Genomic DNA, 17,692 nt, shown 5'->3' with positions numbered 1-17,692 from the left:
GTATGGAAGGTCTGGGAGAGTAAGAGTGGCAGTGATAGGACCAAGGGACAAGGATTGGAGGAAGTTGGGACAAACAGCAAGTCAGCTAGCAGAATGTCCAGAGTTCACACGTATGTTTGTTTTTTAATAAAATTTAATTGTAGAACTGCTTTGTTTTTGTTTTTTTCTTCTCTCTCCAACTGCACGTTCTTCAGTCTAATCAGTCCCTTGAAAGATCCAGCCATATTTCAACTGGATCTGGTGTTTTTGCAACAGATCAGAGACATGGTCACTCACCATTACGGCTTATAAGTAATTTGATTCAGCTCAGTGATACTCAGACTGAAGTTCATCAGCTGCAAGTGGCTCTTTAATGTGTCTCCTGCAACTCTTTGCAGCAAATGATATTAAAACACATGTGATTTAATTATTAACCAATAAGCATGCTTTTACTATGTTGTTAACCAATTGTAGTTGATATAATATTTGGCCAGTCACTTTGCTGTGAGAAATATATATACACTGAACATTTCACCAGTTATGCTGTTTAAATGTGAATATATAGTACTATAGTAAATGAAATAATGAATTCACACTATTGTGGCTTTTTTGGGTAATGCTGAAGGTGTATTTGGCTCCTGAACCACTGAGGTCTGAGTTATCACTGGTTTAGTTTGTGTCCAGGCAGCAGTTTGGGGATACTGTGTGCTCATTAGCACGCCCATACCTACGCTATACCTAATCATGTGTGTATCTGGGTTAGTTAACCCATAGCAAGCTTCTGACCCATAGAGGATAAAGTGCCTGCATGACATACACACAGGAGCACCATCAGCACATGAAAACAATGCATTCTGGGGATGTCCTACCACACACTGCCAATAAATGGTTACAGACTTAGTTAAAAATTATAGCATGAAGTGCGACACTGTCTCAAGAAGTGGGCCATGTTATGGTCAAATTTGGGAAACACTTCTATTGTGGCTGGGGAAGTAATGAAATTATGGGTATGGCTACATTTGGAATTTCAAAGCGCTGCCCCGGCAGCGCTGCGGGAGCGCTGGCGTGGCAGCGCTTCGAAGTGTGAGTGTAGTCGGAGCGGCAGCGCTGGGAGAGAGCTCTCCCAGCGCTGCATGTAAACCACATCCCTTACGGGTGTAGCGTGCAGCGCTGGGAGCCGCGCTCCCAGCGCTTATGCCCTGATTACACTGACGCTTTACAGCGCTGTATCTTGCAGCGCTCGGGGGTGTTTTTCACACCCCAGTTGCAGCGCTGTAAAGTGTGAGTGTAGCCAAGGCCTATGACTTCACAGGAGAGAAACAAAGCTGAGTAAATGAGGGAAGGGCAGAAGATTCAGTAGTTTTTATGTTTAGTGTTTAACTTAATGACTAATGCACCTTTTAGAAAAAACATTCCTTCTCCAAAGTGTTCAACAGCCTCTTACCCTCTACTGCTTGAATTATGGCCTGAGAGCTCACAGTTCACATGCTCAGAAACTCCCAGGAGGTCCTTCAGCAAACTCAGAGACGACCAGACTTGACAGTCCTAAGGGCTTGTCTACATGGGGCAATTTACCAGTGTTACTCCTCCTGTGTTGACATTCTTCTTTCCCTGTGTAGATCAGACCTGATATTTCTAAGTTAAGATAAAGAAGAAAGTCAGATTTTTTTTGCAAACAGCTTTCCAGACCTTCATACAACATAAATAGGCTTTGAAGGATTTAATTTTTATTGGTAAACATTAATAAGCATTAAGTTCATGGTACAGCCTCAAACAATTTCCATTGATAATAACTGAAATATACTGATAGGCAAAGCAAGAAAAAGGCTGCTTAGAACTTAGCTTGACTTCAGATTATTTACTTGGACATGGGATGTTGACAATTTGTGTTTTAACCGTTATAAAGCTGTAACTGCTTGAATCTCAGCACCTAGTATCATTAAATAATTATCTGATCCCTCCCATAATTTCCTGCATTGTGAGAATTTAAATAGATAAAAATAAAATCAATTAAAACACACTTTTCTGCAGCTGTGAACATTTAAATGATTATAAAAATGTTCAAACATTGATATGTCAAAATTATAAAAAAAAATCAAACTCAGCAAAGTCTTAACATAAACAAAAAGGTTTTAAGCCCAATTTAAAAAAAAAATGTTTGTGCTAACATTGTTTCCTCCTTGAAACTGCAAAACTTCTGATGGCATGGCTTGTTGCTTCAGCTGCTTTCTTGCTCATCCAGTGTGATTGGAAGATAGTGAGTAGCCAGCAGTAAAGTGGTTCAGTACTTTACAGTGAAGGGTGGTGTACAACACAACAGCAATTTTCAAAGCAGCTGTAAAGAAAAAACACTGGTCTTTCCACCTCAAAAGCCAGGTGTCAGAGTGCTCCATTGGAGCGTCCATGCTTCTACTCATGTAGAACAGCACATGGCCTTGGTTGGTAACAGGATGTCGTTTACATACAGGTGTCCCTCTGCTGATCCTTTATAATGAGAAATGAGAGAACTGACTCCCCTGGCCCTCATGGGTGTTATAGTTAGCTGTTGTAATAGTTTGATTAGGTTAACTGGCTGAACATCAAGTATTATCTGAGGTGTCAGTTAAGATTCTCATTAGAAAAATGACATCAGATTAAACATTATGAAAAAAATCCAACGTGCTTTGCTCATTCCTTTTGTGTGAAGCTCCAGGGTGCTGAAATACACATCATTGTCTTGCTTTTTCTGGGGAATTCATAACTGTGATAGATGAAATAACCTTCCATGCATAAGACTATTCACATTGTTGTTACAGTTTTAGCATACGCTGTTAGTTATCCTCTCCTGGCAGATCGAGTGGAAAGCAGAATGATGGGAAGGAGTTTTGAGTGAAGATGGGCTAAGAGCTGGCTATGAATACTTACATTGCAGTCAGGGAACTATAATAAAGCTGCCAAAAATGGGGAGGCATCCCTGGAACAGATGGCCTCAACAGCATTAGCATGGATTCTCCTCAAGAAGGCATTCCTGAGTCTGTGCCCTATCCCAGAATCTTTTAGGTCAGTTTTTAAACAGTGCTACTACTGGACTTGAATTTGATTCTTCTGCTTGTGCAAAGGATTTTTGTGCATTTTCCTGATTCAGTTTGTGCAGCCTTTTGGGTGAGAATTTACATGCTTGTTCTGTTGTAAATCTCATCTTGAAATTTATTCTTGAGTGTTCACTCATCAACCCTGGTTTGAATTCAGCAACCAGCTTGCTGGCTTTCATGGTAAATGGCATTTTCCTGAATAACGAATGAGAAAATTACTGATTGATGCACCTGCATCGGATGCTAATTAGCTCCACTGGTCAGTCCCTGGCAACAGGAGATACTATTCACTCTCCAGTATTATTGTAAAACATTTATATACTACAGTATGTGTAAATGGTACATACAAATGGAGATGAAACATGTTTCCTGCCCAGGAACTTGCAGGCTTTAATATAGAAGCATCCCAAAACATGTTCAGTACTATGTAGAAGAATATCTTCACTCACCACTGAAATGCAACCTCTCTATGGTGAACTGTGTCAATTGCTTAAAGGGATTATCAATTTGAAGATGATTATTTCTGAGAATTATATAGCTATTGCAAGTAAATTATAACTCATAACACTACTAGAGTACAGAGGACTTGGGGGGAGGGGGGAATGATGCAATCTGTTTGTTTTTCCAGTCTGTTGATTTTGTGGCATTTGACAGCACTTTGAATAGTTGGTTTTACTGTCTTGCTGATGAGCACTTGTACCTCTCATGTTCTGCTCTGGGTGATGAGCTCTCCTGCCTGCCCTTTAGGCTCTGCGAAGAGGGTATTTACTGGTAGCTGCATTAGCAAAGCTGCAACTGAAGAGGCTCAAGGCAGATGTGTACACAGAGGAGGATGGGATAACAAGAAATGGGCCCAAACTTTTTTGGTGGTGCTGGTTTTGGTTCTGCAATAAAGAATACCTTATAAACACAGCCTTAACTTGTAAAAAATATTATTTAAGAGGGTGCATTATCAGAACCCCCCCTCAAAGTTCTCATTAATATTAGACATAAATGATATTATACCCAACTGAAACCATAGGGAGAATTTTCTATCACTGTGACCAGACTTAACACCCTACTTTAGAAGAATAGGCTGAGAGGTTTTTTAATTATAGGTGACAAGTGCCTCTGTCTTTTGCAAAAACATAATTCTTCCCAGAACAGTGCTGAGCGTTGGTTCAGTGTTAACAAACATAGAAATGTGTTGCCAGCATCACTTACTGCAGCACCTGGATTTTTTTCTTGGTGGTTTCCAATCCTAGTACTGACCTGGCCTACACCCAACCATGCTTTACTTTGTGAGATCTGACAAAGTCAAAGCCCAAGTGGCATTGCTTCCTGCAGGTTGTAGTAACCCATTTTACATACTTTAATCCTTAGAAGTCCTTTACTGCCCTCTAGTGATATTCCATGAGTATAGTGAATAGACGCACACAATTTAAAATATGTAAGTGTTTCTCTTCATAGTTAAGTTTGCAATCAGAGTTCCATTAGGACTTTTTTTTGCCATCCTTGTAACTTTCTAAATTAGTACTTGAAAAATTTACCATTGTGAAGTTAACGTGGCTCATGGTTAAATAGAATGTTTACTGCAAATTTGAAGGAAGTTATCCAATTGCTATTTGAGTTGATGGAGATTTAAAAAATGACTCATCTGCATTTTTATGAAGTGTCTGATGTGTCTCTCTCTCCATACACACTGCAGATTTAATCAAATTATAATGCAGGGTTCGCATACTAAATAGCTTCTATCATAACCTTGAAAAACTAGTACTCAGGCAACCTAGTGAATGAGTTTCTGTCATTGAAACAGATGGAGGAAAAGAAAAAAGCATGCTGCCACCCTTTTAAATGACAAACACTTACTTCCATATACATACTGAATTAGAGAGGGCTGAAGTTGGTGGAAAAGTTTAGCTGTCGTCATTCATTCAGGGCCAACCACTTGCACATAATGAACAGAGGAAACTGAAGGTTGTGGATAAGCCATCAGCTATCATTGGGCCTTGTCCTAAACATACAGGGGGTACAAGTTGTACAACTCCTACCCCCCTGTGGACAGTTACATTGGTATAAACATACTCATTCTAGTATAGTTCATTCTCATAGGGGAAGGGGAATAAACTATATTGGCGTTATCTATCTTAGAGTTTGCTCCCTATCACCGACTATCTGAGAGACTTCATAGAGTTTCTGGCATTCTTCCCTTTATGGTGTCAGAGTTCTGCTTGCTTTTTTTGTGTGTGGATGATTTGGGGTGAGGTTGGGAGGGATTCTGGAATAAAAGGGGAATTTGGGTTGTGAGTATCATGGTGGGAAGGTTTTCTCAGAGAGAGAGGCTTTGCTAAATTTCCAAAAGATGATCAGGCTCTGGATTTGCTTGATCTCGTCTGGATAATTGTTCATAGCTGACTATCCTTGACAGAGAATGCTTTGTCCCCAGTTCTTGCTTGCATCATCCTGGGCTTTGTGGTGTGCATTGCCCCAGAGGAGGCGTTCATAGATTGAAATTTGGTCTTTGCTGTAGCTTGACATATTAATCGCTTTGAAAACTTGGACCAAGGCCTTAAAATGGCATCAGAAGCTGACTGAGAGCCAGTGGAGGGAATTGAGCACACACCTGATGTGATCATGGCAGCCTGAAGATGGGTAGCCACATTCTGTACCAACTGGAACTTGTGCATAGTCTTCTCATTTCATGTTGAATACAATGAATTTACTCCTAGGGGAATTCTGAACCAAAAAATTAAAAATTCTGTGGATAAGATTTTAAAATTCTGCATATTTTATTTGTTAAAATAACACAGTATAATCATACCAGTTTCAATCATTTTGGTAACTTATTTCAAAACACCTGTCAGCAAGTATATCTGTAGCAATACAGACAACAAAAGAGATTCCGACAGGAGTAGAAAGTTAAAGAAACCCCTATGACAACCCAGTTCCTGTTTTCTGTTATGATTTTGTTGGATGACTGAGTCTGGTGTGTTATGTGTCAGCTGGGCACATCCTGGGGGGAAAACTCTGCCCCTCCGGTCTTTTAGTCAATTCTTGTTTTTTCATCTGGCCGTTGTAGGGTTACCATATAGAGGTACCCAAAAAGAGGACACTGCTGGGGGAGGAAGAGCTGGGGGGGGGGAGTTACAGTTGCGGGGCCCCCCTGCCCCTGAAACCTGCTCCCTCCCCTCCCCCCGAGCCCAGCTGTGGGGTTAGACACCTGCACCACCACCTTTTCCCCCTAGAGCCCAGGGATCAGAGGGTGTAACAGCCTGATACTGGTCAGGCTGGGTTTGTATGAAATTTCCTGTGGTGACTTCAGTGTTGGACTGTGCAGGGCTGAGACTGCACAAGGCCTCCATCCCCGCTGGGCTGGATGCTGCGCTCACTGCATGCTGCCTCCTTCCTTCAGGGTATGCTAGAAACTGGAGCAGCTGGGGACCCCTTCCCCTCCCACAGGCAGTGTCCTCTATTTGCTATCTGGGAAGCCAGGTTCTGTTGCGTCCAGTGGCCCCTAGTGGTGGCCAACAGTTCTGCAGTGCCAATTCTGCTGGGGAAAAAATGAAATTCTGTGCAGAATAGGATGACCACCTTCTCAAAAGGCAAAACCAGACACATCAGGAGCCATGCTCCCAGCCTCTCCTCTTTCCCTTAAGGCCTTGCCCCCTGACAAAGTCAGAAGCCGAAGTTGGGCTGTGGTAAGAGCTGTCCAGGGAACCAAGGCTACTCCACCTGCCCTGGCTGGATGCCCTGTGTCCCCACTCCCCTGGGGCATGCAGCCCAAGGCAGGTGGAAGGTCTGGGGTTCCCTGCAATGGCCCAGGCTCCCTGGGCAGCTCTTACTACTGCCCAGCTCTGGCTTCTGGCCTGGCCAGGAGGGGGGCCTCGTGGCAATGGGGGACAAAGGCCCACCTAAGCCTCCCTATTGGGAAGAGGCTGGCACTGTCTCTGAGCATTGTACTGGCGCGGAGCAGTGCTGCAGGGAATCTGGGATAGTTGCTGTACCAGAGTCATTCAGACTGGGACTTAAACTCTCTGCATTTCAGGCCTGTCTTGCCCAATTCGGGATGGGTGGTCACTCTAGCTCAGAACATTAATTCTGTGCAAATTCTTCATTGTGTAGTGGTGCAGAATTCCCCCAGGAGTATGAATTACAGCTGGTGACATGCATGGATTACTGTGGCCCAGTCCTGATCCATGAGGAAGGAACAAAGTTTTTTCTGGCAAGCTGGAGGCGAAAAAGAAATTGAAGCTACTTGGTCAACAGGTTTAGCAAGGAATCAAACAATCTTGAGGTTTTGCACTACTTTCATTAATGGGGAATGTGTACCTTTAGTGGAGCATGAAGACTATGGACTGGGCTACACTTACCAGTTACAGCGCATTAAAGGAGCTCCGGGCGCACTAGCTCGCTACCTGCCCACACTGGCAAGGCACGTAGAGCGCTCTGACTCCCCAGCTAAAGTGCTCCTGGTACTCTACCTTGGCGAGTAGAATAACGTTTGAGGCACCCCCGCTGGAGCGCCCCAGTGAATGAGGTGTTGTATTACTGCACTCTGAGCAGCCTCCAGAAACGTCCAGTAATCCCCTTAAGTGGCCACTTTTGTCATTGTTTTGGATATGCCCTTTGAAAGCTCTGTTTGACAGCTGGCTGCTTATCTGCTCCAAGACAAAGCAACCATTACTGTGGAATGCTGTATGTGTGTGAGAGAGAGAGAGAGGCAAGGGGGGGAGATCTGCTGCTGTCTGAATTTACAAGACCACGTGCTGACATGCCCTCAGCCCCTCAAAAACCCACTCTCTCTCCCCCCACATACACGCAACACACTCCCTGTCACACTCCACTCCCCCCATTTTAAAAGCACGTTGCAGCCACTTGCATGCTGAGATAGCTGCCACAATGCACTGCTCTCTGTGGCCGTTGCAAGAGCTGCTAATGTGGCCATGCCAGTGTGCTGTCAGCTGTCAGTGTGGACAGAATACAGCACTTTCCCTACTGTGCTCTACGAAGGCTTGTTTAACTCAAAGCACTCTACGTGTGCAAGTGTAGCCATGTCGTATGTCTTATCTAGCTCTCTGAAGTTTTTCCCCTTTCCAACCAGCTTTATTCTAGTCTTGCCTGGTCCAGCTCTTCTACATCCAGGGCACCTCTACGCTGGTATAACTGTGACCACAAAAGGGATTGTACCAGTATAGCTATACATGTTAAAAAAAATCACATCCCTAACGAGTAGTTACACCAGTACAAAAACTGTGTATCAGATCTGTACACTCTAATATTGAAAAGAGTGGAATGTAAATATGTCATAAGCCTCAGCAAAGGAAATAAACTGTATTAAAATGAAAAACAGGACTGTGCTGTTTTAATCCACATTAAAAAATGTTTGTTGGAACAAAACATCTAAATATAGTGTAAACCTTCTGGAGTTGGCAGCAGCAAGGGCTGGGTTCAATATCCAAGGGTCCGTCTTAACAATACAACACAGAACTGGCTTGAGCCCCACCCAGTAATCTGGGAAAATTAAACACCACCCCTGGGTGCCTCTGAGGGGCAATACTTCCCCACTCGCAAACAGTGAGTCTGGGTTAGCAGAGAACGCTTTTAATAAACAGGGCAAGGAACCTGGCATTAATTTGTGAAAACACCATGATTTGCACATATCTGACCATTAGCAAAACTCCTGCCCAGAGTACATTGGCCAGTGGCTTTTGTCTCCGTTTCTCACCTTTCAGTGTGAATGCCCAACAAACAAATGTCCCTTTTAACATGTCACTTGCCTCTTCCTCCATCCCACCCCACTTACAGCTGCTGTCCTTGGTCAGCAGAGAACCAGAGTTCAGAAGTGGGTTCATGTGAGTTTGTCTCCAACAGGGACGTGAGGGAGAGGGACATCAAGCAGTGCCTTAGTTGTGCAGCTGCCACAACTGCTCAGTTACCATTGTCCACCCGTGTCACTGCATGTTGTCGTTTGTCGTGGCACCATTCACTTCACCAGTCCATCATCTGCTCTGCCACCGATGTCCCTGTGCCATCACCACCTACTGCCACGTGCCTCTTTACTGAGACCTCTGTGAGTCAGTCTGTTGAGGTTCCATTCGGCTCTCATTGATTTTAGTAGCTAGTGAGGGAACCTCACTGCTAGTACAGGCTGGGCCATCCCTTCCACAGAAACACTGTCCTGCAGCAAGTCTAAGGCTATGTCTATGCTAGCACTTTTGTCGACATAACACATGTTGCTCTGGGTTGTGAAAAAACACCCCTCTGAGCCTCATAAGTTGCACCGATATGAACATGGCTGTGTCGATGGGAGACCCTCTCCCACTGACATAGCTGCTGCTACTCGCTGGAGGTGGTTTAATTATGTCTATGGGAGACCTCTCTCCTGTTAGCTTGTGTAGCCACTCTATGCCATCTCACAGTGGCATATCTGTATCAGTACAGCTGTGCCTCTGTAAGCCTGCTAGTGTAGACATGGCCTGTGGCTCATCACTTAGACCTGATTAGAGCTGAAATCATTGAAAGTGATTGCTTAACAAAACAAAAGACTGTCAATTGAGCCTAATCAGCTCTGTTTTTAAACAGTGGAGAAGAGCAGGTCAAATGGTGCCTGACTCTTAGGAGAAGCCCACACCACCAGGCGGAAACACCTATCCCCACCCTCTCTCCCTCCACTGCGATTTGGCATCTGTACCCCATGTCAGCGAGTTCAGTTCAATTGAAGGTGACCCCCTCAATCAGGACAAGCTTCAGCTATGTCTACACTACGGACCTTTCAGTGGCACAACTGTGCCACTACAGCCGTGCCGCTGTGAGGTCTCCCGTGTAGCTGCTCTTTGCTGGCGAGAGAGCTCTATCTGGTCAACATAACTAAACCACCCCCAGCGAGCGGCGTTGGCTATGTTGGCAGGAGAGCCTTTCCTGCTAACGCAGTGTTATCCACACAGCACTTTTGTGGGTGAAACTTAAGTTGGTCTGGGGTGTGGTGTTCGTTTGTTTTTTTTCCCCACACCACAACCGACAAAAGTTTCACTGATAAAAGTGCTTGTGTAGACAGAGCCTTAGTACAGTCCTGCTGACCTTTACTCTTACAATAAGGATGGCAAAATTTCAGTATCTCTGTATTCAATACTGAAGTGATTTGTAACTCAACTCCAACCAAAACTGATCACTTGGGCAACACAGATGTCTGCTGGATACCTAGGCATATAGGTGTGTTCATGTAAATACAGTCTGGCCATGAAATCTTACACTCCCCCCACCCCACCCCCAAATCTCATAACTAGATGTCAGGGAAAAGCATAGAATTTTTGTTTGCAGTTGTGGCTCTGCATAGTGTAGATGGGCACTGATTATAAAAATATAGTGTTAAAATTGTTTCTGGCGAAAAGCTCGCCATCTCCTACCAATGGGGCTCTGAAATGTTTGATCAGTGGGGAAAATGGGGAAGCTTGCATATGTTTATCTTGAGATTTGTACAAGAGAATGTGAGGAAATGCATGTTTGTTTTTTTCCCCCCCTTTTAACTTGTCTGCTTTCTCTCTCTCTCTCTCTGTCACTTCCCCACCCCTTTGCCTTTTCATTTTTCAGGTGCTGAAAACTCACTGGAAACATGGGGTCTGAAAACCCAAGTCCACAGAACCCTGGCTGTAAGATCATGACCTTCCGTCCTACCCTAGAGGAGTTTGGGAACTTTGGGAAATACGTTGCCTTCATCGAATCGCAGGGAGCTCATAGGGCAGGGCTTGCCAAGGTGAGCTTGATCTCGACATACTGGGTTTAGAGAAGCTGAAAACCTCATAGGTGGAAACCTCAGCATTGGACTTATGAACTGTTGTACTGGAAACAATATCTCAGTTGAGAAGTACAAATTATGTTGCAAGGAAGGAATCTGGGGACAGGTGTCTACAAAACAGTACCAGCAAGAAACAGTTTGCTTTTATTTAGTGTTGCTCTTTCTTTGAGTGTTATCAAAGTTGTCTACATGTAATGTGCATGAATAATCCAGGCAAAAATAGCAGCCAGTATGTGCCTGGCTGTAGTTTGTATGTTGTTTGGGAACTAGAACATTTTTGTTAATGAGGAGACATAATGGCCAAACCATTGTGATTATTCCCTATTCTTCAAACATAAGTGATTTTAATGTCTAGCTGGAGAACTAGACACTGACTTGTGTTAACATGATGTCTGAAAGACTCCTATCTAATAGCGTGTGCCCCTTAGTCCTGAAGCAGCATGACTTTTATAATTTGAATGTGTGCTGGGAGTCAGAACTCTGAGTTTTGCTTCTGGCTCTGCTGTGGACATGCTCTGACCTCAAGCAATTTACGTAGGATGCATATTTTAAAATGCCAAAGGGAGTTAGTGCCCAAATCCCAGTGGAGTTATGCTCCTCATTCCCTTTGGCACTTTTGAAAATCATACCTATAATTTCTTTTAAAACAAATAAAAGGAAGTATTTTTTCACACAACGCACAGTCAGACTGTGAACTCCTTGCCCGAGGAGGTTGTGAAGGCCAAGACTGTAACAAAGTTTAAAAAAAGAACAAGGTAAGTTCATGGAGGATAAGTCCATCAATTGCTATTAGCCAGGGTGGGCAGGGTTGATGTCCCTAGCCTATGTTTGCCAGAAGCTGGGATGGATCAGTTGATGATTACCTGTTCCATTCATTCCTTCCGGGGCACCTGACATTCCACTGTGGGAAGACTGGATACTGGGCTAGATGGACCTTTGGTCTGACCCAGTATGGCCGTTCTTATGTTCTTTGAGCCTGTTTGCACATCGTTAAAAAGTAGTCAGTATTCCCCCTGATAGGGAGGTGAGTGGGTTTATTGTGAAGTGCTCTGAAATAGTTTGAAAAATGTTATTTTGGTGTAAATTATTACTGCATTCCCATATAGCATATGTGCTAACTATCCCTGCCCTTTAAAAAGCACCCCTAGTTCAGTGTAGTTCAAAGGTATCCCTATTTTTCTTCCCAAATGTCTGTTTGCTAATGTCAAGCTGGCAGGCATGTATGAGCGAAAACACCGGAAATTCAGTCAGAAAAGGTTTACTGATTCTGCAATGTTTTTAAAATTTATTTTTATTTTTAATTAACAAGTAATCCTTGTACACCTCTACCCTGATATAACGTCACCTGAGATAAAACAAATTTGGATATAATGCGGTAAAGCAGTGCTCTGGGGAGCGGGTGATGGGGAGAGGGGCTGCGCACTCCAGTGGATCAAAGCAAGTTCAATATAATGCTGTTTCATCTATAATACTGTAAGATGTTTTTGGCTTCCAAGGGCAGCGTTGTATCGGGGTAGAGCTGTATAACATTTAGTGTTAATCCTTGCAATAAATGTTTTGAATAAACATGGCTGGTGATTAGTCAGAGAAGTAGATGTCCTCAGTTTGTCCTTCTTTAGGGGAAAAGAAAATGGGGTAAATTTTGTCAGATACTCAGTTGATTATAAAAATAGTCATTCCTAGTTAGATAAAAATTCGAATACATTTTTTTAAACGTCTCAGTGTAAGACTAGAAAACAAAATGAAACTAAGTACTGGGTCATTGTGAGAGCTGGTCATATCTGATTTCTAAGTTTTTAAATTCTATAAACATAAATGTTAGAGAAAATCAGGGCAAATAAACTAGGAAAAATCCTTTTGTGATCATATCTTGCATCACAGATTGACTAATTTGTCCTAACAAGGCAGATATACACTTGGCATTTAATGGAACAAAATAGAGCCCACACACAGAAAAGTGAAACTGTTAGGCATGAGAGAGTAGCTCCTTGTTAAAACAGGTCAATTACTGCTTTTATTGCAAAATGGAGCCTGGTATTGATAAAAAGCTCTCCATGAAGTGTTTCCTTGCTCACTCAAGCGCACTAATGATTTAATTCTCTCCGAGTCCTCTGGAGTAGATTATTGTAACTAGTCTAAAAGCTGTTGGTGAATTCAAATCTCAGAAAGAGGTAGCTTTTCCAACAGTACTATGTCCTCAGCTTTGCAGAATATTGGTTTTGTGCCTTGACAACTTTGTCCAGACACAGCCTTCTAATTGGCAAAAAAGCCCACTTTGCTCTGGAGAACCCGTTTCCCTGACAATCAAATCTATCCTTCTTCCATATCTATCAATCATAATTAATCTCTCTTTTTTTGTTTAAATTTGTATGTTTTATTCTTCAAGTTTGAAATACGTTTCCTCATTGTCCTTCGACATGCACCTTCCATGCACAAGGGAACCTCCTCAGCATTTAGGCCTAGAATTATTCTATTTAAACTGACACTTTCACCTTCCAAACTCTACAGTGCTCTGCAGCATCCTTTCACACCTTCAGCATTTGCCTGAAAGAGCCAGGAAACAGTGGGACATCTATCCTTAAGGAGAGCCAATGGTTATATCTTTAGTGGCTCACTTCTTAAAACGAGTGCTCTGTCTATCATCTTTGTACTTTTGTCTTGCCTTTTCCCTTCCTAAGCCTTTGTGGCTGAGTCTATACAAAGTCTATTATCTCTACCTAGGAGTTTACCCAGCAGGATTTCCCTGACCAGTGCGGACACACTTTTATTTATTTATTTATTTATTTATTTATTTAGTGTTGGGGTGGGGGCAAGGCGGGAAGGCCTGTGCTCTATAACACAGCAGACCACCTGCATCTCCCCAGATGGCATTTAGTGTCGTTTTATAACACTACTTTTAGCACAGATCTCAGACAAAAATCCCCATCTGTGCCAGCCAGGGAATCTATGCTGGCAAAAGCTATTTAGAAATGGATGTTGCTGGTAGGGCTACAGCCATAATATGGACAGGACCTCTGTCTTTTCATCAAATTTTGCTTTTCTTTATGATAAGCCTCTTCTAATGGTTTTCATTGCTTAAAATAGAAAGGATTCCTTTTCAATCCAGCTTTGGCGCGAACTAATAAGCATATGAATTCTAAATATGTGCCCCTTTATTTACTTCAGCTAGGTGCTAGCTGTAGTATCTACTTATGTATCAGAGGGGTAGCCGTGTTAGTCTGGATCTGTAAAAGTGGCAAAAGAGTTCTGTGACACCTTATAGACTAACAAATGTATTGGAGCATGAGCTTTTGTGGGTGAATACCCACTTTGCCACAGAACTCCTCATCTGCTTTTGGTCATTTATTAAGCACAATAACAAGAAATATTGCACTGGAATAAAGAGAGTTGATTTGAAATAACCATACTGAGTACTTATATAGAACTTTGTTTTCCAAGCAATTTATAAACACTAGCTACATAATTAAGCTTCTCAATGCCCCTGTGAAGAAGCTGAATATTATCTTCATTTTCCAGATGGGCGGAAAGGCCTACAACACAGTTCTTCTCATGGTTGTTTTTGACCCATCTATTTTACAAACCATGATGATCCTGCCACGTGGCCTGAATGTGAAGAGAACTGAAGTTTGCTTACTCCCTTTGTGCCCCAATCTATCAGCCTCTTCTTGTAGCAAGGTCTTTTAGTCAGTAGGGCAGGCATGTTGAAGTCCTGCCTAGATACTGAAATTTAACAGTGTTGTCAGTGGGTTTCCCAGACGTGGCTAAAAATTGTTTTGTTTTTACTGATGATGGAACCTAACTGTGGCTTAATAGTGTTCTTGAATTGTGCTGCTCAAGGTTTTAGCATGGTTTAGAGCAGGGGTGGGCAAACTACTGCCCGGGGGCTGCATCTGGCCCTTCAGATGTTTTCAATTCGGCCCTTGAGCTCCAGCTGGGTAGCAGGGTTGGGGGCTTACCTTGCTCTATGCATACTGGGGCTCTGCGTCGCTCCTTCAAGCAGCTCCCCCCTCCTATGCATAGGGACAGTTGGGGGCTCCACACACTGTCCCCACCCCAAGCACCACTCCCGCAGCTCTCCTTGTCCAGGAACAGCGGCCAGTGGGAGCTGCAGGGGCGGTGCCTGCGGATGGCACAGTGTGCAGAACTGCTTGGCCACACCTCTGTGTAGGAGCCATGGGGGGACATGCTGCTCCTTCTGGGAGCTGCTTGAGGTAAGTGGGTCTCAGAGCTTGCACCCCTGACCCCCTCCTGCGCCCTGATCTCCCTCCCACCCTCTGAACCTCTCGGTGCCAGCCTGGAGCACCCTCCTGCACCCCCAACCCCTTATCCCCAGCCCGGAGTCCTCACCTTCTCCTGCACCCCAGCCCTCAATTTCATGAGCATTCATGGCCTGCCCTACGATTTCCACACCCAGATGTGGCCCTTGGGCCAAAAACTTCGCCCACCCCTGAGCTAGGGTGTCCAATTTTGGTTGGATGTATTTCTGGAGATTTCATCACATGACATCTTGAATTAAAGATTAATCTTTAATTCTTGGAAACTCCAGGACGATCATGGAGAGTTGGCAACCCTATGTGGAAGAGCTCTTATAACCTGTTTTGAAACCGTCTTTCTAACCCAGTCCTGATCTACTGTTCCAGGGAAAGTACTTTAGCATTTCCTCTTGCAAGAATAATGTATAAAAATCATCAGGCTAATTCTGTTCCTGTTTAGTGTAGGGAGAGCTTGAGAGCCCTTTGAAAGCTCAGAAGGGTTTAATAATCTGTAGACTTGAGTGTGACAATCTCAGCAGGGTTTGCCAGCCTTCTTCACGTTACCACTGGTCTGAAATCATTCCATGAAGCAAATTAAAAATAGAGTAGTACTGCAGGTATCCAATAGAAAAGAAGTTCTGCAGTTATGGGCCTGTTCTAACTCCTAGTGAAGGCAATGGGAGTCTTGAGTTGGATTGGGTCCTATGCTGAGGTGTATTCCACAACATACTGCTAACTGGGGCAATTCCTTTCCATTTTCACCAGGTCTTCGCTCCTATTTTCCATTTTGGGGTAAAATCAGGGCTTGTACAAACTAATAATGGAAAAGAAGCAAACTACTAATTGCTTGGTATAATTGAGTTATACCAAACAATTTCAGTCGTGTTGTGAATCTCCCTATTTTTAATTGTTTTTCCACCATGGAGAGGATAGTGTCACTAGAAATCTCTAAAAGGCTCTGAAATCAGTGGGTGAGGGTACTGTCTTGTAATAGGGCTGATAGTGGATTTATTACAGTTTCTTAGGGTGGAGGAGAAGAAAAAAATGCCACTTTCCAGGAAAGAAGGGTATAAACTGTTTTGATGTACAGTGAAAGTCTAAACTAACTTCAAAAAATATTTCTCACCATTGATCTTCCTCTGGTGCAGCTCCATCAGTGAGAGGGGCTTGTAGTAGACAGGCTGCCTGTGTTTTAACCACTGTCACCTAGGCCTGCTCTAAGCAGAGTTAGATGACATGATGGTTAAAATGCACGTGGCTGATCTATGGTAGCTGGAGGACTGCAGCAGTGTGAAATATGCCTACACTAGTGTTTGTCTTAAGAAGTTAAGTGTCTGCATGGCATAGATGTGACTTTTGTTTTTCTTTCCTCCTCTTTCAGGTGATTCCTCCCAAGGAATGGAAGCCCCGAAAGACTTACGATGATATCGATGACATGGTCATCCCAGCGCCTATCCAGCAGGTGGTGACTGGGCAGTCGGGATTATTCACCCAGTATAATATACAGAAGAAACCCATGACGGTGGGAGAATACCGGCGTCTGGCCAACAGTGAGAAGTATGTAATTGTTATGAGTGACAATCTGGTGTGGTATTGTGAATTGGGAGGGGCAGTTGGAAAGCCTTTCTTCTTTACAAGCTGGGAAGGAATTGCAGCCAAACTTGTTAAATTGGAAACATTCTGGTGGGAATGGCTTGTACTTGCAATGTTCCAGATTTGTAACTGGAGGAGGCTGTGCTGGAGCATCCTTGTATGTTCTGCTGAACATGTACAGGCACCCTCCCTTGACCCAGCCTGGGCCGAACCTGCCACAGTTGAGGGCTAGGCACCAGACCCAGCCCAGCCCTGAACCTGCCGTGTCTGGGGGACAGGTGTGCCTTCCCGAGCCCTAGCCCAACCCGGACCTGCCGCGGCCAGGGGAGAGGTACCTCTCCTCCCCAGCCCAGGTGCTGCAGCAGGCAGAGAGAGCTGGAGGGCGGGGGGCAATCTCTCTCCCCACTGTAACCCCAGGGAGCCCCACTGCACCCTAAACCCCTCATCCCTGTCCCCAGCCAGAGCCTTCAAGCCCACCCTCTGCCCCAGCCCTGAGCTCCCTCCTACATTCCAAACCCCTTGGTCCCACCCCGCCACATTAATTTTGTTATGTGCACCAATATGGAGGTGATGTGTCACACAGCTTCATGTCACACATCGCCTCCGTATTGGTGCGTACAAAAAAATTCATTCCCCACATGAGTGGGAAAAATTTGAGGAAACACTAGTTGCAGCCAATCAGTTACAGTAGGCAGAACAGAGTGATTAACTAGGTGTTCGGATATAGGTTCCTCTGGGTCTGCTAAGTAGCTCAAAGTGTAGAAGACAGTAACTATACTTGGTGAACATCTAAGTTCCTAAACTCTTAGCTTTTCCCTTTGCTGGTCAGGTACTGTACTCCTCGTCACCAGGATTTTGAAGACCTGGAACGCAAATACTGGAAGAATCTGACATTCGTCTCGCCAATTTATGGGGCAGATATCAGTGGCTCACTATATGATGCAGTAAGTGATATGTAATTACTTTTCAGCTGCTTGTTAGATGGACCATAACGTTTAGTTCCCACTGAATAAATAGCAATAATA

General features: G+C 43.8%; 1 protein-coding gene across 1 annotated transcript in view; it reads left to right on the top strand.

The window, feature by feature from the left end:
* Positions 1 to 17,692, top strand: part of KDM4B (lysine demethylase 4B) — a 168,234-nt gene that overhangs the window by 21,580 nt on the left and 128,962 nt on the right. Inside the window, 3 exon segments of the mRNA XM_030540250.1 lie at positions 10,617 to 10,779; positions 16,456 to 16,631; positions 17,497 to 17,611. Of these exon segments, the coding sequence (XP_030396110.1) occupies positions 10,639 to 10,779; positions 16,456 to 16,631; positions 17,497 to 17,611 (432 nt within the window). The 5' untranslated portion in view covers positions 10,617 to 10,638.

The sequence above is a fragment of the Gopherus evgoodei genome, chromosome 22 (assembly GCF_007399415.2).
Source record: "Gopherus evgoodei ecotype Sinaloan lineage chromosome 22, rGopEvg1_v1.p, whole genome shotgun sequence".
Lineage (NCBI taxonomy): Eukaryota > Metazoa > Chordata > Testudines > Testudinidae > Gopherus > Gopherus evgoodei.
Note: the sequence above shows the minus strand (reverse complement) of the source record. Positions and strands in the feature narration are given on the sequence as shown.